This window comes from Hoplias malabaricus, chromosome 3, assembly GCF_029633855.1.
Source record: "Hoplias malabaricus isolate fHopMal1 chromosome 3, fHopMal1.hap1, whole genome shotgun sequence".
NCBI classification, from domain to species: Eukaryota; Metazoa; Chordata; class Actinopteri; order Characiformes; family Erythrinidae; genus Hoplias; species Hoplias malabaricus.
Window position 1 is genome coordinate 33,556,881 of NC_089802.1, and position 21,119 is coordinate 33,577,999.

Here is a 21,119-nt window from a genome sequence, read left to right on the forward strand (position 1 = left end):
ATGAGTTGGAGTTGTGGTTGTGATGCTAAACTGACCTCACTAATGCTCTCATAGCTACATGCCATTAGATTCTCAAAGAAATATTCCAACATCTAATATACAGACTTTCCATAGAAGCAAAGGGGAGGGGGTGTTTTTATTACTATCCTTTATTTTTGTAGAAATGCTTAATGAGCAGGTATCTATAAACTGTAGGCCACAAAGTACTATATTCAGGAGTCATTCCATATTTTACTTTGCTCTGAGTAGCTGCCACGCTGTATTCATTTGTGGTATCTAGAATTCTAAACAAACAGCAGTATGTCCACTTTAGTATCAGCAGCTGTTAAATCTCGTTACTTCTGACAGCCATTAAAAGGGCCAAATTCAAAATATTTCTTAATAATATAATCTTTTACATATAAACAAAGAGTGGATATGTGTTTTCCAACTAAATATTTTATATTAAACAGGCTGTTTCTGTTAGGAAACATGGCTTTTAGGAATAAACATGCCAGTAAGCACTGTTTTGATTGGCTGGATATATATGTAAATGCATTCGTTTTTGTTATGTGAGGTCATGAATAAAAAATAATAAATATAAATAAATAAATAAAACAAAACTAAAATCCAGGGTCAAACACATTTGCAACTTGGCTGATTCGGTGGTTGATCTATTGATAAAGACTGTGGTAAAAACGTACCAATCCATTGTTGTCTTTGGGCTGCAGGTCATTCCCTCTGATCACATAGATCCTGACCACACACTCCTGTGGGCCACTGTCTGGTAATTCTCTAAATTGTCGTGGAGGGGAGGGTACGGCTGGGTCATCTGACAGGGGATAGACTTTAAAAGCACCCTGAAAGCAAAGATATATATTTTCATTAAATTTTTAAGTGAAAATAAGCGAATATATTGTCTGTAGCAGTGGTTCTCAAAATTTTAAACCAAGTACCACCCATTATCAAACCAAAACCTCCACGTAGCATCTATGAGTCTTACCACAGAAACATGTGCAGCCCTGGTTCTTCCTTTGTTCGGGCATAAGGCAAAATCTTTGGGAATTTTTTAATGTTTTTGTTGCTATTTTTTTTCAAGGACTTTTCAAGGATTTCTCAAAAATGTTTTCGTCGTCCCGCCTCTTGTTGCTTCACATACTACCAGTGGTATGCGTACCACAGTCTGAGAACCATCTACAGGGATCACATTTAGTTATGCGGGTTCATTTCCGCCATTTCTGTGCACAAAGTTTGTTTTTTTAACCATAACAAAAATAAAATGCAGCAAATCCAACAAAAAAAAAAAGCCGTAATTGTGAAATAATATGTGTAGAAGTTGTTCTTTGTAGAGGATTTGCTGACATATTTTCACGTAACAAATGAACAAAACCTAATATAAACAAAATGAAACTCAATGTTTACATATATAAAAGAATTTATAAAAACAATACATTGAAAAAAGTAATCTTGCAAGGTAATTTAATGCACAAAAATACCTACTTTAAAAAATCACTATGAAATCATGGGCACATTGGTATGTTCAGTGAGACCTGGTTGTATTTAAAATAGTGCCAATTGTTTGTAATTTCCTACCTGGAGAAAACAATGGCAAAAAAAAAGCACACAGTAATTTTACCTTGAATTCTCCAACCACAGTAGGGTCATCATCTCCATCCTCATTCTTGCCTCGGAACAGTTTGTAAGTGTTACAGAAATCTGTAAGCCCTTTATACTCAGCTACATCTTCAAGTTCACAATTAAACACCTAAAGGAACACACAGGGCACATATGCACATTTTAATAAAACATGGAGGTGATTGACTTCTATTTTCCTGGCTAAATATTTATTTAAAAAGTTAATTATGTCATATGTAATCTCATTTTGTTACATACTGGTTTAGTTAATTCTGTTTTAAACATGAACCACTCCTTTAACAAAGGTAAATATTTAATGTACACAAATGAGAGCTTACTTTCAGGGTGTCATATCCTTTCTGAAGGTATGGGCCACATTTCTCATGTTCACCAGTGGAAGCATAAAACTTGCTCCACCAATCAATTATCTCTTTCTCCTGTAAGAAAAACAAACAAACAAACAAAACTGTCACCATATGTACAGCAAAACCTGTGCCATTCCTTCTATCAAATTTCATGTTTTGTTGAATTTCTATGTGAAAATAAGCTAACACATCTTCTACAGGGCAAAGGCTTATATTCAACTGTTATCAGTATGTTATTGTTAGCTTCATGTTTTAATAGAATGAAAACAACAATAATAAAAATAAAATTTCAAAGGCCACATTTTTTTTTCTTTTAATTTTCTTATGTTTTTCTTTTTTGAAAAAAACTAGAGGAGTAGGCTTTTTTTTTTAAACAATAAAATAACCTCTGCCAAAATATCTTACCTTCTCTTGCTGTCGAGGTGGATGCCATGAACAGAAAAATAAGACAGTGTTAAAAGTAGAATTTAAAGTTGTTACAATATACACTGTTATTTTTTAAACAAAACCTTGCATCTCTCTCGGAAAAAAAAAGTTCTTTAATGTAACTTGATGTAATGGTCCATTTAATCATAAAATGTTCACACACTGGATGCTGGCATTTTCAAAAAAAAAAAAAAAAAAAGAAATACAAGGTTTTGATCAACCAGAGAGGATATGTAAAGACAGACAGAGCTTTTTAAGCAGAGCAGAATACAAATTACTAAAGAATTAATTCATATAACCCATGTACAACAAATCAGCAGGAGATTGTGTCAAAGGCAAGGGAGACTGACTTAAAAAACGGTTATAGATTAGAGCGATTAATCCCATTTATTATTCAACCAGCAGTGTAATTTTGGGGTGAAAAGAAGCTGTGTTTCAATTTCTCCTAATTATGGATCAGGGAATTTATTAAAGGGGCATTCCGGCCAGGTTAAAGTGATACTTCTTGTGTTATGTTTTATTGTATTCTTCAGCCTCCAGTTGCAGGATTTATTTATTAATTTTTTCATTTTTTCACTCACTGAAAACTATCCAGTCCCAGTCTACATTATGTAAACTGAACCATTGGGGATCATTATGATGTTGAACAATCCTGACAATTACCCACTAATCTGTGCATTGATAAATGTAACCAACTAACGTTAGACTGACTGTTTAAAATGATGACTGAGATAAATCACTGAAAAAGAAAAAAAAAAAGGGGTTACATTTATATATAGTTACAACAGTTAAAACAACTACAATATTTACAGTTGTGGTAACCTGATGTGTCTGTTTGCAGAATTAAATTGAGCTTATTTCTGAACTGTTGGTTAAAAAGCCTTTGAGATAAATCACTAGACAGGGTTTTAGTCTTATACCAGACACACTGGAGACTGTGGCATCACTTTAGAAGTTGTGTAACTGTTTTAATTTGGGTTACATTTTTTCCTCTTGGCCGGAGTGTCCCTTTAAACTCAAGCAAAATTTTGATTTTCTTTCTACTTAGCTTGCTAACAACATTTATTCGATACATACACGGAGTGGAATGGACGGCACCATTTTGCCAACTGCTGCTGACATGCCATACATTAACTGAAAGTCACAGTGCTTACAGTGAACAAATCGTTTGTAGATGTGGATGCATTAGAACCTACATAAACTGTGTCTGGTTAAAAAAAATCGTTAATATTTTTAATTAAGCCAAAACTTGCTCAAGCATACTTTACCTGTGTCTCGAGGAGAGGCCTTTCCTCTATGTTTATATGAAGCTCCTGAGGGACAGCTGCCATCAAAGCAACTTTGTGGGGCAAAATGGTTCTTTTAGTATATAAGAGAATGACAGCACAAACCCACAACACAATATGACCTTGACTCAGAGAACATCCATCAACCTTATTATTCACTTTTAGGTCTTGCGTGGTGCATTTAGCTTTTTTTTTTAGCTAGTCTTCTGTATAGTGATACATTGCTCATTGTTAGCATACAGCAGCTAAGGACTTTCAAATATCACATTAGCAACTGCGCATGCTTGGTTAAAGCTAACAAAGGTTGATCTGAACAGCATTTTAAATGTATAAAATACACACTGGTGTTTCTGTACCTGAACAGTCATTCCTAAAACCACCCCTAAGAACAATAATATCGCATAATTAACTTCACTTTAGACAGGTTTATTACTGCAGTTCCAAATACATCCAGTAGGTGGAAGCAATGTTGTACTAATAGTGCACATAAATATTTATGTAGTCACATATGATAGCAAGGAGATTGCGGACCATGGTTGGTCAACAGTGGGTCAAAGTTAGAGGTCCAGTGGCGTTTTGCACAGTGTTTTCTGGACAGACCACCAGTGATTACAAAGTTATTATTCTTTATTATTCATTCATTAGTAACCACTTATTCAGTTCTGGGTCACGATGGGTCTGGAGCCTACTTGGAATCACTGGCCACAAGGCAGGAACACTGGAGATCTGGAGGGGGCGCCAGTCCTTCACAGGGTAACACACACTCACACATTCACTCACACACTCACACCTATGGACACATTTGAGTCGCCAATCCACCTACTAATGTGGGTTTTTGGACTGTGGGAGGAAACTGGAGCACCCGGAGGAAAGTATACTCATTATTATGTCTCTCATAGTTGTTGATATAAGATTTGTATTAGTTTGTTTTCCAGAATAAAAGTCTTTGTGAATTTAAAATCTGTTTGAGGAGATTAAAAATTATATCCTATACACAGGACAGTAATCGGAGTGGTCTACAGTTAGTGATGTGCCAACCTTTTTACGGCAGTGGACCGATATATGCTCGCTGTTTGGGCAGTCTTTTGGTCTGTTTATGATATTTCTGCACAATGTAAAGAATATATAAACTCAGAGCATTAAATTAAGGAACATTATTAATTTTAGATTAACTTGCTTTGATATATATGTATAGATATGGAAACTTTACCCACTCGTTTAATAACTAACTATAAAAAGCACCATTTGACTTGAAAAATACGCTGTTGGGAATCAAATAATTGTGGATGAAATGGAGCTCACCTTTAGAAGTCATGGCCATTTCAGCCACTGTTTCATAGGGGTCACAACGATATTCCTCCAGTGAGTCAATGGTGCACTGCCCCACTACAGGCTTTCTCCCAAAAGGCCGGTGATCAATAACTTTCAGTACAATTGGAGGAGTATACATCTCCTCTTTGGGTAGCAGCTTCAGGAAGAAATTCATATAATATACTGATGTTTTGCTATGTTTTAAACATTTTCAATGAATATGTATAATTTTTACATTCAGAATTTTACATTCAGAAATATTTATAATTATTTATATTTTCTATAAAATATATATATTTTTATAAAACTCACATGAGAGAATGAAAGAGAGCAAATGTATTGATGTTTAACTGATTACAGATCAAACTGTGACCTGCAAAATACAAACCGGATTCCAAAAAAGTTGGGACACTAAACAAATTGTGAATAAAAACTGAATGCAAAGATGTGGAGGTGCCAACATCTAATATTTTATCATTTTAAGGGAAAAATATGTTGTTTCAAAATTTTATGGCATCAACAAATCCCAAAAAAGTTGGGACAAGGCCATTTTTTACCACTGTGTGGCATCCCCCCTTCTTCTTACAACACTCAACAGATGTCTGGGGACAGAGGAGACCAGTTTCTCAAGTTTAGAAATAGGAATGCTCTCCTATTCATGTCTAATACAGGCCTCTAACTGTTCAATCGTCTTGGGCCTTCTTTGTCGCACCTTCCTCTTTATGATGCGCCAAATGTTCTCTACAGGTGAAAGATCTGGACTGCAGGCTGGCCATATCAGTACCCGGATCCTTCTCCTACGTAGCCATGATGTTGTGATTGCTGCAGAATGTGGTCTGGCATTATCTTGTTGAAAAATGCAGGGTCTTCCCTGAAAGAGATGACGTCTAGATGGGAGCATATGTTGTTCTAGAACCTGAACACAGTTCTCTGCATTAATGGTGTCTTTCCAGACATGCAATCTGGCCATGCCACAAGCACTGATGCAACCCCATACCATCAGTGATGCAGGCTTCTGAACGGAGCGTTGATAACAACTTGGGTTATCCTTGTCCTCTCTGGTCCGGATGACATGGCGTACCAGTGTTCCATAAAGAACTTCAAATCGTGACTTATCTGACCACAGAACAGTCTTCCATTTTGCCACACTCCATTTTAAAAGACCCCTGGTCCAGTGCTTGCTTAGAAATGGCTTCCTCTTTTGCACTGTAGAGTTTCAGCTGGCAACGGCGAAGGGCACGGTGGATTGTGTTCACTGACAATGCTTTCTGGAAGTATTCCTGAGCCCATTCTGTTATTTCCTTGACAGTGGCATTCCTGTTTGAGGTGCAGTGACATTTAAGGGTCCGGAGATCACGAGCATCCAGTAGAGTTTTACGGCCTTGACCCTTACGCACAGCAACTGTTCGAGATTCTCTGAATCTTTTGATGATGTTATGCATGGTTGATGATGATAACTTAAAAGTCTTTGCTATTTTACGCTGGGTAACACCATTCTGGTTTTGCTGCACTACCTTTCTGCGCAACAATGGTGGAATTGGTGATCCTCTTACCATCTTGGCTTCAGAGAGACACTGACACTCTGAGAAGCTCTTTTTACACCCGATCATGTTGTCAATTGGCCTAATTAGTGTTACTTGGTCTTCCAGCTGTTCGTTATATGCTCAATTTCCTTTTTCCAGCCACTTATTGCTACTTGTCCCAACTTTTTTGGGATTTGTTGACACTGTGAAATTTTGAATCAACATATTTTTCCTTTAAAATGCTACATTTACTCAGATTAAACTTTTGATCTGTCATCTATGTTCTATTACGAATAAAATATTGACATTTGCCAACTCCATATCATTGCACTCAGTTTTTATTCACAATTTGTTTAGTGTCTTAACTTTTTTGGAATCCGGGTTGTATAGTATAATGAGATGTTTCCTTACCACTTTCATAAGGAGCACGTTTCCAGGAAAATTGGGGCTTTTCTTGATGTTCTTGATGACCGCAGTCTGAATTCTCTCTTCTCCGCACTCCACCACCAGGTTGGGGGAAGTCACAGGTGCCAACTGATATGTCTTCATGTTGCGCAGACCCCAGGCCAAAATCTGCACAAATCACAACAAGAGTTAAAAAAAGACATATAAATATGTAGGCAATTTTTTGGGGAGGTCTGTTTCTACTGATTATAAACCACTGCAATTATATTTAAGAAAATGTTACTATATTATCATTATGAGGACAGTTTTTTTAATCAGATACTGATGTGATTAAACACGAGCAAATTTACAGGTGGCAGTCATCTTATTTCTGCATACATTATTAAACCAGCTGCCCTCGACAAACATTGCTGTAGATGTTTAATTCTAAAATATTCAGTTGATTTTACCTCTATGGCTGTGAGTTGCACCACAGGACGGACCCCCTGAGGCACCATGTAGAGCTTGTCCCCTCTTTTGGGGGGAATAATGGGAAGCTCAGTCTCTCTGCCCTGCAGATAGTGAAAGAAACAGAACTAGAACATAATGCTGTCATATGCATAGGTTTGAGAGGTCTAATAACTTAATGTGTGGATTTCTAAGTGAAAGCAAATTAACACACCTTCTACAAAGGTAATACCTCTTTACATTTTAATGGCATGTTTATTTGCTGAACTTGTGAAGATATGTTTATATTCACTTTGAAAATGGATAAAGTGTGTGATTTATGAAATTGGGAGGAAAAAACAGAATAAAAGCCACCTTGTTCCTCAAAATCAGCTCGGCAGACACCAGAATGTATCCAGCAGGTTTCTCCCTGTGAATGATGGGGCACCACAGCAGTTTAGGAGATCCCTCCACGGATGGATTCAGTTTTACTAAAGGCAGACACTCACTCCTTCCCAGAGGCTCATCTTTTCCCTTTAGTACACAAGAAAAAACAACATAGACCAGCGTATCAGTATCTGAACAAAAATTGTAACCTTTTGAAATGTGCAATAATTTGTAACTACATCATACAACAAAATGTGTGTTCTGCATTTAACCCATCTGTGGCAGTGAAGACATCCACACACTAGTGGACTATGGGCTGTGAACACACATCCAGAGCGGCGGGCAGCCAGTTATCCACCAGCGGACAACTGTGTGTCTGGTGCCTTGCTCAAGGGCAGCCTCTAACCATTAGTCTACGGCTGCCAACTAACTACAGTACACTAATTTACACTCTAATATTTTTTGAAAATGCTAGCTTAAATTTTCACAATGTATGATAAATGGTAGGGCGGCACGGTTGTGGGTTCGATTCCCGTTCCGGGTAACTGTCTGTGAAGAGTGTGGCGTGTTCTCCCTGTGTCTGTGTGGGTTGCCTCCGGGTAACTGTCTGTGAAGTGTGTGGCGTGTTCTCCCTGTGTCTGTGTGGGTTTCCTCCAGGTGAGTGTCTGTGAGGAGTGTGGTGTGTTCTCCCTGTGTCTGTGTGGGTTTCCTCCAGGTGACTGTCTGTGAGGAGTGTGGTGTGTTCTCCCTGTGTCTGTGTGGGTTTCCTCTGGGTGACTGTCTGTGAGAAGTGTGGTGTGTTCTCCCTGTGTCTGCGTGCGTTTCCTCCGGTAACTGTCTGTGAAGAGTGTGGCGTGTTCTCCCTGTGTCTGTGTGGGTTTCCTCCAGGTGAGTGTCTGTGAGAAGTGTGGTGTGTTCTCCCTGTGTCTGCATGGGTTTCCTCCGGGTGACTGTCTGTGAGAAGTGTGGTGTGTTCTCCCTGTGTCTGCATGGGTTTCCTCCGGGTGACTGTCTGTGAGAAGTGTGGTGTGTTCTCCCTGTGTCTGCGTGGGTTTCCTCCGGGTGACTGTCTGTGAGAAGTGTGGTGTGTTCTCCCTGTGTCTGCATGGGTTTCCTCCGGGTGACTGTCTGTGAGAAGTGTGGTGTTTTCTCCCTGTGTCTGCATGGGTTTCCTCCGGGTGACTGTCTGTGAGGAGTGTGGTGTGTTCTCTCTGTGTCCACGTGGGTTTCTTCCGGGTGACTGTCTGTGAGGAGTTTGGTGTGTTCTCTCTGTGTCCACGTGGGTTTCCTCCGGGTGCTCCGGTTTCCTCCCACAGTCTAAAAGTACACGTTGGTAGGTGGCTTGGCGACTCAAAAAGTGTCCGTAGGTGTGTGTGTGTGTGTGTGTGTGTGTGTATATCGCTCTGTGAGGGACTGGCGCCCCCTCCAGGGTGTATTCCTGCCTTGTGCCCAGTGATTCCAGGTAGACTCAGGACAAACCGCGACCCTGAACTGGATAAGCACTTACAGATAATGAAATGAAATGAAATGATAAATAGTCCAAAATGACTTTAAATAACGTATTTAACTAACTTAAAGATTGTACTTATCCAGCGCCAGTCCAGACTAAAACAGTACAGAATTCATTTCAATTCCATTTGAACAGGGATCATATATAGTTCGGCTTACTTGGTTTTCAATAATATAAAACCTATACTGTTGTGTTAGAACAGGACTATTACAATGTATTTAGATCAACTGCATTTGTCATATTCACTCTAGATCAATCTAGTCATTTAGGACAAAAAAAAGTGATGAAGACCAACCACTTGGTCACTGTCGAAAATCTCTAGCACAATCCGGGGTGGGTTGCGGGCGACTGCTTGTGGGTCTCCATAGATCTCTACTCTGTTGAATATGAGTGTTTGATCCCACGTTGGGTTTAGGGTAGACTTGATAGTTTCTGTGGTCTGGCTCATGTGTAAAAATGACACATGTACATATGGATCTGTAATCACACCAAATATAAAAACAAAAATAGAATTAGAAAATAGTGTTGTATTTAATCTGTAATTAAAAAGAACCCGAAAAGCAGTAAAACTAACCTGAGAAACTGTCTTTATCCAAGGCAGTCAAGTGTTTAGCCTGGTAAACATAGACCCGTAGGTGGTACTCAAAACATCCTGCAAAGAAAATGACATGTTCAAATGTAGTTAAATAATTAAATACATGTTTAAATGTAATTGAATGATATTTTTAAATTAATTCCATGATCAAAAATACAACTCTAATCGTTTGGTACACAATACTTTGAAATGGAGATTTCGAGAGAAAGTATTGATCAAATCTTGCTCTTGTTCTTTAGAAATCCAGGTTTACGAATAAATACTCTTGTTACTTACGGTCAAATGTACAGGACACATTGGGTGTGCTGGCTCCGAACAAGTTAGTGGCATCTGTTTTTTGTCCTTTTTCATCACCCTTTGCTTCCATATCAATTCCCTGTTAGGTAAATAATTAAAGACAAAACCCCTTCAAAAATGACTTGTCTTTCTCTTTTTCAGAATTGGCTGAAGTCTGCAGTCATTAGCGTAAGGTAAAGATTCTTATGAGTGCTCACCAGTGCTCCTTCCAATTTAAAGATGGCTGATGCACCAACTTGATCAGCAGGAGCCATCTTCCTTGTCCAGCGTCGCCGGCGTATACTGTCAGAGGATCGCTCCTTTCTGTGGAACTTCCAGCTAACCAGAGAAGAGAACTCCCAGCCATCTGGGTCTCCTATGTCTCTTTTCTGGTAATAAACAGAACAAGAGAGGAGTGAAACACATAGAACTTAAGAGAAGTGTCTATATATGACATCTATATAATATGGGTGTACCAATAAGTTTTAAAATGATCTAGATATTAGGTATAATTCATTCATTCATTCATTATCTGTAACCACTTAACCAGTTGTTCACACGAGGGGGCGACACACACTCACACATTCACTCACACCCTCACACCTAGGGTCACTTTTTGAGTCGCCAATCCACCTACCAGCGTGTGGTTTTTAGACCGTGGGAGAAAACCGGAGCACCCGGAGGCAAACCACACGGACACGTTTTTTTAATTCTTTAAAAAGTATTTATCCTCAGAGGATTGAGGATTCATCTTTTAATGGAAACTAGGTTGGTCTTAAATGGATGGATGATTATTGCTTGGGACATTTGGTTGATTGAGTAACTGCATGACTCAGCAGGAGTGGAAAATTTATTATTGTTTATTATTATTATTGTTCCTAATAAAGTGTCTGATAGTGTATATGTACAGTTCATACATTATCAGAAGGTTATAAAGCAGGTGCATCTGGGATTTCTTAAGTCAGCGTAATTTACTTAGTCGTTACAAGCTTCCATTACTTGTTGGTTTTGTTAGCGCCACAACTCCATGGCAAAATTAAGAAGTGAACTTAGGACAACAAATATATCCAAGCTGATTAACATCAACTGGTTCAAGAGGAAAATACTTAGATTAGGATTTAATAAAGCCGATTAATCTACTATTATTGGATTATTACACACACACACACAGAAGCCAAGATACACATACCTCGGTGGGTGAGCTACCAGCCACCTTTGTGCGCCTGCGGATCTTTCTCCTGCGACGGTGGACGTGGTACATCTTCTCAGCCGCCACCCAGGACTTGGGCTTATCGTCTGGAGGAATGGTGATGCCATACTCCCAACCTTGAATGAATTATTCGCAGTAATTAACACACTTATTCAGAGATTTTGAAGACGAGCCACATGTGAAACAAGACTTTCACATTTTCCCCCTCAAATCTCTTTTGTAACTTTAAGTTGAACGCCAACCTCTCTCATCCACGGCTCTTTTGTCATCGAAGGTCCAATCATCCACCCACTGCCATCCAGGAGGGCACTCAAACTCTTCAGGTCGACGGGCTTTCTCTCCATTCTGCAAAGCCCAGACAAGTATAATGCTTACAATATTCTAAATCGTTTGCTGGTTATATAACAATTTGATTATTTCTGTAGATAATAACACAACAGAGAACAAAAGGGGATTTCTTGATGTTTGGGGCCAGACTTGAAGTCATGTTATATTTAAGAACAAAGGATTAAAGGAGTTAATCTCCCTAAAACTAGCATTTAGTATGTTATTTGTCATATTATTGCTACACTGCTCTTCAGCCTCATTAGTGTCTATTTTTCATTGTCGAGTAGAATTTGTTTTTGTCTGTGCTATAGTTCAGTGATCAATGTTCTCACCACATCTGTATAAGGTTCTGCCGCATCCTTCCATTCTCCCCCAGGAAAACGAGCCTGATTCTCATACACCTCGTCCAAAAACTCACTGTGTCCCGCATCAGCCTCTGTTAACAAACTAAGACATAAACAAAGCAGAGTGCAATTAGGCTCAAGATAAAGTGTGCTATATTTTGGGAGCCATACAGAAGTGTGCGCAAACGTCTAGGCATCCATCATCACACTAATTAACATGTTCTCACAGTTGTGTACATTTTATTGCAAAATTACAGTTGCTAAACTTTACATATTGGGAATAATATAAAACAATAAAACATTCTCTCAGGGATTTCTGTAGATTGCACCATTAGAACATCTACAAATGCCAAATGACTTGGTGTGATCAAACTTTGCCAATGGCCACGCTGCCATTCACCTTTTTTCTGGATCCACCACCCAGTCCCCGTCCCACTGCCAGCCTTTAGGGGGCAAGAAATACTCCTGCTTTAGCTTCACTTTTCCAGTAACATCAGAGAACTTGGGGCGATTCAAAAGACCTGTGGTGCCCCATTTCCCCATCATCTTTGCCTGGTTCTCATACTGTCAGGAAACACAAAGGTTTTTCAAATCCATTACAGGATGGTTATAAGGCAACATAAACTTTCAAAAATGTAAAGAAAAAGGACTTTACCAGTTCTGCTGAGACACTGAATAAACCCTCAGCATAAGTGTTGAACTTCTGCTCGAGGGTCGATAATCCCAGCCACATATTCACCCGGATTTGGGCTGGAATTTTGGATCCCTTGCTTTTGTCCATGGGATACTGTATGGAAAAACATCATGTTACAGCTCATGCAGATAGATTTATCTACTGAGATTTATTTATTTTACTCGAACCCAGAAATTGCCATTTGGGGAACAGCATTTTTACAAAGATATTTTACCCCATATAAATCTTCTTACAAATAATCTGTTGGTTTGAATGAAAAAAAGGACTTGGAAGCCAATTAAAAGAATGAAGTCTTGCTTCGCTATATGTGCTTTAATAAGAACAATACCTGCAGGAAGATGCTCTGGGTTTTCCCACAGTACTGACCACAGGCCTGCTCACTGTAGGATGAATACAGAACCAGATGTGCAGGGATACGTGTGTAGGCAACCCTCTTCTCTCCCCTCAGCATCCAGATAATCACATCAGGCATGCTGTTCTGGGGCTGTGGAGATACACAATGAGATGTGTTAAATGTATCTAATACATTTGAATTACAGATGGCATGTTTTGTGCTCTTCCAGGTGCTCTGGTTTTCTCCCATGATCCAAAAACAGACGTTGGTAGGTGGATTGGTGACTTAAAAAAGTGTCTATAGGTGTGACTGTGTGAGTGAATGTGTGAGTGTGTGTCACCCTGCGAAGGACTTCTTTCTTAAAAGTTTTCAATATCAGACTGAATTGGTATGAACAAATGCTCAAAGCTTTAATATAGATATAGATATCTGAAATGAAACAGTGCTTCATTTGTAATACCACTTTAAACTGTAAGTGAAAAAAAAACAGCACAGACCATGAAGGCTTTCCCCATAGGAAATAGTAGTGGAAGATATTATGAGTCAGAGTGGTGAGAAGCTAAAAATAAAAATAATGCCAACCTCCTCAGCAAGTTGTTTGAGTTTGTCTAGCCACGCTTCAGCAACGGCCATTCCCTCTTTAGGGTCAATGTGCTCCTGGAACAAGCGCTCAGCTGCAGTGAAGATGCTCTTCAGGGCACTGTCCCGCAGCTTCTTAATCTGGAAGTCCAGTGCTGTGAGATTAGGCTTGGCCTCCAGCTCCGGAAGTCGAAAACTGTTAAAAGTGGTGCGTATATGTTTTTGTAGATTATACAAACAAATAAATATTTAATTATTAATCAAATGCACTTTTGAAAATTAATGTAAAGTGTCAGTAATGTTAAAAAGTAAGAGTAATGTTAAAAGTAATAAAATAAAAATATGCTCACCTGCTGAAGTCTTCCATCAGTTGGCTAATAAGCTTTTGCCAGATCTCTGCTGTTTTGGTGTCTGAGGCTTTAGCCTGCACTGCTGTCTTCAACTCAGTGATGTTAGTTTGCTGGAATTAGGAAGCAAAATAGTATGTAAAATAGTTCATATATATTGTGTGTGAAGACTGATGTGTGAATTCTAACTACATTAATCTACACTCTGCAATGTGATACAGGTTATTAATTACTATGTAAATGTGTTTCCAAAACAATGTAAATGTAATTAACTGTTGATGTGCTTACCAAATGGTTTGCAATGCAGAGAATGATATTAACGGCATCTAGGCGATGGCTGATATCCTCCCAAAATGATGTAAGGGCTACAACAGGCTTTGTGACAGCCCATGGCAAGTAGTAGTAGTGATTACCTATGATAGAACACCAATGAGTCACTAAAGACACGTATTAAGGACCACAGCAGGTTCAAAATAAATGTTCGTATTTATTTAACTGCAAACTGTGATATTTAAGAAAGATTCTGGATCTTCGATTTTGCTGAAATTGTACTTTTATAATTTACCAAAGTTGTAGTAAGCAGGTAATCACAGAACAAAGACAAAACCAATAGATAACAATAATAAAACTAGATGTAAGGTTAATAATTGCCCAACCCTATTTAGACTCTGCTCTGATGCTGTGATATACAGGATGGGCCATTTATATCGATACACTTTAATAAAATGGGAATGTTTGGTGATATTAACTTCCTGTTTGTGGCACATTAGTATATGGGAGGGGGGGGGGCTTTTCAAGATGGATGGTGACCATGGTGGCCATTTTAAAGTCAGCCATTTTGGACCCAACTTTTGTTTTTTCAATGGAAAGAGGATCATTTGACATATCAAACTTATTGGGAATTTCACAAGAAAAACAATTATATGTTTGGTTTTAACATAACATTATTCTTTCATGAGTTATTTACAAGTTTCTGACCACTTATAAAATGTGTTCAAAGTGCTGCCCATTGTGTTGAATTGTCAATGCAACCCTCTTCTCCCACTCTTCACACACTGATAGCAACACTGCAGGAGAAATGCTGTGCCACAAACAGTAAGTTAATATCACCAACCATTCCCATTTTATTAAGGTGTATCTATATAAATTGCCCACCCTGTAGTTACAGTGCACCTATTTATTGCCAGTATATTTAGAGCCTCACCGTCGAACACTGCACAGCTGTACTGGGTGGTAGAAGCCAGAGGTTTGCATGTGGAGTCCAGTTTATTTCCATAATTCCCAATGCTTACTTCAAACTGAATGGGCTCTCCAGGCACCTGTATCATGGTGGCGCTGTGGAACACAGCACACAGACAGTACTTCCTCCTGCGCTGGTATTTCTGTAGGACGTGAAACACAAATGAAACATAAAAATACAACATACCAGACAGACCATGAGAACAAAACATCAAGGGCCCATTTACTTTAAAATCATCCCCTCTCAAGTCCATACATTCATATATGGAATCTACACTGACTGATTCATAAATGGTAAAGAGTTTACCTGCGCAACCAAGATATCATCATTTGATATCGCATCCACGTCTTTGTCTGCCTTGCTATCAAGTTTAGTAGCAAGCTCAATGAGAACTCTGCCACGGTAGGCTGCTCCTTCTCCCTGTAAAAATGACATATTAATATAAAAAAAGTGAATACATTTTAAACTGTACGTATAAGACAGGAGCCTGGTCATGTACAAGTGGAAATAATTGCCTAGCTATGATACCAAGATGGCCACAGAGTGGAAAGATATTTCTTGTGAGAACTTGTGTATTAACCATAATATAGAACTGATTTTTTTCTAAGTGTAACACCCCTTTAAACATTCAGTCTCCCCAAACTTGCCTTTCCAAAGTTAAGGTCTTCGTAGGGGTCAGGTAGGCCTGAGAACTCCCTTGGACTGCCATACAGATTAACATAGCTAGGTCCAAAAGCAGGCAGGAAACCAACTTCTGATTCCCCCGTCTCTCCTGCGAGAAGGAGACAGATTTTTTTAATGCCAAGAGCCTTCTCACAATACTGTCAGATATTGGGTTAGCTGAGTTGCTGCATTCCAGAGAACAGTGTCTAGACTGAGATGTTAGAGCGAGAATACAACAGCACAGCTGGAGTTGAGGCACTATTGAATTAAAGCACAATATTAATGTTCACAGATTTATTAGAGGTTCAAAGATGATTAAGTGTTAAGGGAGTTAGCTGACAATGGTGTAAAGATGCAATCAACTATTTAAAAAAGTTAGTAACAATATTAAAAAGGGCCCATATATTCAAAAACACTTTTCTTCTCAAGCACTCACTCCTCAGTCGATGCAAAACTGAAATTGAGGATGTACGTGTAATGCTTAATTATATTAATAATAATTAATAATTAATAATTGGTTTAGGTAGTAGGTCAAATTTAGTGTATGGTACAGTCAATTTGTACTGTCTCTTGCTGACATTTAAAGGCTTTAACCTTAAACATACACAGAAACTGTATACATCACAGTTCACACATGGGCCCTTTCAACAAATAATGATATATATAATACAGTACACATGTGAAAATCAATACCTCTGTCAAACCTCTACATAGGGTGGCAGAGCTCTATCACAGTGCAGAGGTGTTAGTGCCACATTAATGGTAATATTATTTTATTATAAAATAATGAAGGTGTTTGCTTTATCATTACATTATTGTACACTTCTGAAAATGGCAAGGACGATGTGGAAATTGTTATGTTAATCAAACAGACAACAAGGAATGATACAGAAAATGCAGTGAATGCAAAGCACTAAGGACTACTTGACCAATAACACACTATGACTCATCATATGTGTAACATGCTTGCATGCTGGTAGCCAGAATATTCAGTAATATACAGTATGGGTGTACTGTATATTACAGTATAACTGTAACCCTTTAAGTACATCAGTAATCATAATCATAATAGAAACAGAATTTGAAAAATCTAAGATATCAACAAAGCCTCTTTGTTAAAAAATAAAAATATCTTGGACAAATATGTTATGACTGTATTCATGCGGTGTTCATCTAAAAATAATTTCGTTTTGCCTTTCAGTTTTAATGAAATGTATATCATTATGTGCAACACATAAAGGGTTACAGAGATACTGTCAGCAGGTGAACCTATTTAACCTTTTGTTTCTGGAAACCCATTTGCAGGATGTTCCTCTGGTGCAGCAGAAAAAAAGGAGGGAAAAACATTAGGACATTAAACAGGAAGTTGGTTCAGTACATTAAGCAGAAAATTATAGCACTTTTAAACAATTAATAGTATTTAAATCTCAAGATATGACATCAAAACTATGAAAACGGAACGAAATACAGTACATAGAACCATTTATTTACACGCTAAAACATAATATAATAATACTATTTTATATCTCTATTTTTACATATTAATGATGAATGTTATTTTTTTATTATTTTGCGCCAATGTTTTCCTATTTTCAGATTACTTAACACTATCTGATTGGAAATGGAGATACGTACCCATACAACTGAGGGAACTTTAATAGAGAATTTAACGGCAAATATTACTGGGGTAATATAAGACCGAATATATACAATATTAAAAAAGTCTTAGTTTTTATTTTTCCTCAAACATGTTAACAGCAGGGACCGTAGGACTTATTTCCGGAAGTGCAAAAAATGTTGTGCACACAACAGGACATTGCACGTTTCTTAACCCAATCCAGCAGTAAATACCTTCCACTTCACCACCAGAGGACGCTATTTTGGTCAGGTCCAAGTACGTGGTGCCGACGGCATCGTTCCTCGTCAGGCGATCCCTAAGAGAGAGGGAGGGTGAAAGGGAGGGATTGAGACACGCTGAGGTTTAAATGACGTTTAAACTGCTCAGACTTTCCACAGCTCTCTCTGTGGACTGTGGCAGGCTTTAGCAGAGGAATGCTCTGCGGTGGAGGGAGGGAGCGAGGGAGGGACCCTGCTCTGACTCATACAGTCCTTGGGGATACTCCCAAACCTAACACTGACCATTACCAGCCCAAACTCCCTCATAACACACTGCCTTGGAGACTTCACAACACAGTCCCGAAGATATTCCATTGAGCTTTGTTCCCTTCTCCTCTACCACCATAGGCACCTGCCCAACATGCTCTTCTTATACACAATCTTTGAGTACAGTGCTCAAGGTGAAGAACAGCTGCTGTGTTCAAATAATGTAGTAAATTAAAAATCAAGAAAAATGGCAATACATGTTTTCCTTTGGAATAGCGACAATATGTTGATTGTAGCCAATACAGTGTTTTAAAATGTAAAAAAGCAAATGTGTTTGCTTTTGTTGTACTTAGAAAACCAATAAAATATATAATGTGACCAATGGTGTCCAAACATTTGCATACAACCATAAAATGTATTTGAAAAAAAATTATTAACATTAAATTAATGTAAAGAGCAGATGAAAATGTTGTGAGAAAATTGCTGCAGTAACTCACCAGTCAAACACAGTCAGTTTGAGCCGTTCACACACGGACGGAAACTATGGAGAGAGAAAAACATCTGGGTTCATTTTTTTTACATACAACAAGAATGAGATGTATAGTACTTTGCAAATTTAGAGAACTACATTTACTTAATTTCCCATCATAAGTACAAGATATTAATTAATTTCTCAGCATCAGACACAACCAGAAAACTTATACCAATCAGCCATAACTTTATGACCAGCTCTTTTTCCTCCACCTACACTCTATTTTCTAAGTTCACCTGACAATACAGGGGCATTCTGTAGTCCATTTGTTGCTCTGCATACTTTGGTTGCCCCTTTCACCCTATTCTTCGATGGTCAGGACCCACACAGGAACACCACAGAGCAGGTATGATTCAGGTGTTGGATTGTTCTCAGCACTACACTGACACTGGCTCTGTGGTGATGTGTTAGTGTGTGTTGTGCTCGTATGAGTGGATCAGACACAGCAGTGCTGCTGGAGTTTTTAACACCCTTATTGTCACTGCTGGAGCTTAACTTTCTCATCTCTCTTTCAGCAGTGTTTATCTAATTGAGACCATTTTAGAAAGACATTAGGTCTTGCACTGTTGCTATTTTCTCTGTAGCTTTAAATCTGTTTCAGAAACTGAGTAAATGAAAATAATTAACTGAAATAAATGAAGTGTCATATCTGCCTTTTGCACATTACTCTAAAGCCATGCTAAAGAAATTAATGTTAATATTACCTTTACATGCAGATTGATCAACTGGTTCCACTCAGGGTTTGCATTCTTCTCAATTATTTTTGTACACAGCTGAAGAGAGAGAAAACCCATTAGTGTAATGTAACTCAGTTCCATAGCAATGTTTTAAATGTTAAATAATGTGACTAAGCTGAATGTATTACCTTTCTGCCAGCAAACCAGGCTTCGAGAAATGGATCCACCAGATTCTTTTTATCACTTTCTCCACCAAATGCTGCTTTCAGAGACTGGGCGATGGAGTCATCCACTGGAAGGAGAATTTACATATTACAGAATGGAATGCTAATAAAATGCAGAGAATTATCAGTGAACTATGAGGGAGGACTTCACACAAACCCAAATAACTGATATTTGGTTCCTTTCATGGATAAAGCAGAACACACACATGCAGCTTCGTTTATGTCTGCCGCAATTGGTTTTGTGCATTCAGACATATAAGATAATGTAAGAAATCGCTTAATATAAGAAAAGGTTATTACATTACATTCATTATCTGTAACCGCTTATTCAGTTCTGGGTCATGGTGGGTCTGGAGTCTGTCCGGAATCACTGGGCGCAAGGCAGAAACACACCGTGGAGGGGGCACCAATCCTTCACAGGGTGATGCAAACACTCACACACACTGACACTTTTGAGTTTCCCATCAACCTACCAATGTACGTTTTTGGACCGTGGGAGGAAACCAGAGCAACTGGAGAAAACCCACACAGGGAGAACACACCACACTCCTCACAGACAGTCACCTGGAGGAATCCCACGCAGACACAGGGAGAACACACCACACTCCTCACAGACAGACACCTGGAGGAAATCCACACAGACACAGGGAGAACACACCACACTCCTCACAGACAGACACCTGGAGGAAACCCACGCAGACACAGGGAGAACACACCACACTCCTCACAGACAGTCACCCAGAGGAATCCCACGCAGACACAGGGAGAACACACCACACTCCTCACAGACAGTCACCCGGAGGAAACCCACGCAGACACGAGGAGAACACACCAAACTCCTCATAGACAGTGACCCGGAGTGGGACTAGAAACCATGACCTCCAGGTCCCTGGGTATGTGAATGGCTGTCTTTATGCCCAGATATGGATTGGCACTCTGTCCTAGTGCCCAAGGTGGACGGTCAATCCCGGTTGCTGCACTATTTAATGTGGAATGTCAAATCGGAATAAGAAACTTCATCTAAACAAGCTGGAATTAGCCGTGGTCCTAAAGAAGTGGTAGAACTGTTTGGAAGGGCAATTTTTATAGGTACCTGACAAAGAGGACAATTTTGTGAAGATAATTTCTTCATTTTCATTAAGTGCTGTATACAAGCAATAGGACCCTTGAGATCAAAAGACAGCTACTTACCTACAGCACTGAGCAATTTAGAAAGAAATACTGGTTAAATAACTGTGGATGTCTTACTTTGGGGGATATCTTCAGCTCGGAAAACTTTCAGCTGCAGGGTGACCCATCTCAGAGCAACTCCAGCCGGCAGCAGCAGGTTACTCTCCACGTCATCATTGTCAGTATCTTGATCTCTTTTCTCCACCTGGCCAAAGAAACAAACAATGTGGCACTGGGCAAGATCATAGGATATACTTGAATGCATTTATTTATAATGCAAATAATATGTATATCAATAATAAATAAATGTATATATTGGGTATGCTCATGTTTTTTTTGGTATAGTTAGAACCTAGTCACATCTGGAACTATTTCTGAACCCTAGGCACACGACAGTCATAAAAATTAATGAGTTCTAAGGGGTGAGATCCGTTAAGTTAATATTAGGGGAAAGAAAAGAAGAATAGATATGTGGGTTCATAAATATTAACAACAAGAACATCAAAAATATTGTGTCCAATAATCACATGTGATTTTAAGTAAGAAGTGTG

At 38.7% G+C, this 21,119-nt stretch overlaps 1 protein-coding gene across 1 annotated transcript in view; it reads right to left on the reverse strand.

Annotated features, from left to right (window-relative positions):
- myof (myoferlin) overlaps positions 1-21,119 on the reverse strand; it is a 39,919-nt gene that overhangs the window by 7,574 nt on the left and 11,226 nt on the right. The window contains exons 12-43 of the mRNA XM_066663540.1: positions 20,647-20,773; positions 19,363-19,466; positions 19,202-19,270; positions 18,463-18,506; positions 17,714-17,796; positions 17,141-17,176; positions 15,847-15,971; positions 15,506-15,619; positions 15,164-15,341; positions 14,248-14,372; positions 13,963-14,072; positions 13,616-13,808; positions 13,028-13,183; positions 12,661-12,792; positions 12,406-12,569; positions 11,994-12,108; positions 11,577-11,679; positions 11,314-11,450; positions 10,343-10,513; positions 10,125-10,224; positions 9,828-9,905; positions 9,549-9,730; positions 7,732-7,890; positions 7,380-7,481; positions 6,937-7,098; positions 4,994-5,159; positions 3,674-3,744; positions 3,483-3,539; positions 2,385-2,393; positions 1,953-2,051; positions 1,616-1,744; positions 684-839 (exon numbers count right to left, since the gene is read on the reverse strand). Of these exons, the coding sequence (XP_066519637.1) occupies positions 684-839; positions 1,616-1,744; positions 1,953-2,051; positions 2,385-2,393; positions 3,483-3,539; positions 3,674-3,744; positions 4,994-5,159; positions 6,937-7,098; positions 7,380-7,481; positions 7,732-7,890; positions 9,549-9,730; positions 9,828-9,905; positions 10,125-10,224; positions 10,343-10,513; positions 11,314-11,450; positions 11,577-11,679; positions 11,994-12,108; positions 12,406-12,569; positions 12,661-12,792; positions 13,028-13,183; positions 13,616-13,808; positions 13,963-14,072; positions 14,248-14,372; positions 15,164-15,341; positions 15,506-15,619; positions 15,847-15,971; positions 17,141-17,176; positions 17,714-17,796; positions 18,463-18,506; positions 19,202-19,270; positions 19,363-19,466; positions 20,647-20,773 (3,756 nt within the window). The remainder of the gene's footprint in view (positions 1-683; positions 840-1,615; positions 1,745-1,952; positions 2,052-2,384; positions 2,394-3,482; positions 3,540-3,673; positions 3,745-4,993; positions 5,160-6,936; positions 7,099-7,379; positions 7,482-7,731; positions 7,891-9,548; positions 9,731-9,827; positions 9,906-10,124; positions 10,225-10,342; positions 10,514-11,313; positions 11,451-11,576; positions 11,680-11,993; positions 12,109-12,405; positions 12,570-12,660; positions 12,793-13,027; positions 13,184-13,615; positions 13,809-13,962; positions 14,073-14,247; positions 14,373-15,163; positions 15,342-15,505; positions 15,620-15,846; positions 15,972-17,140; positions 17,177-17,713; positions 17,797-18,462; positions 18,507-19,201; positions 19,271-19,362; positions 19,467-20,646; positions 20,774-21,119) is intronic.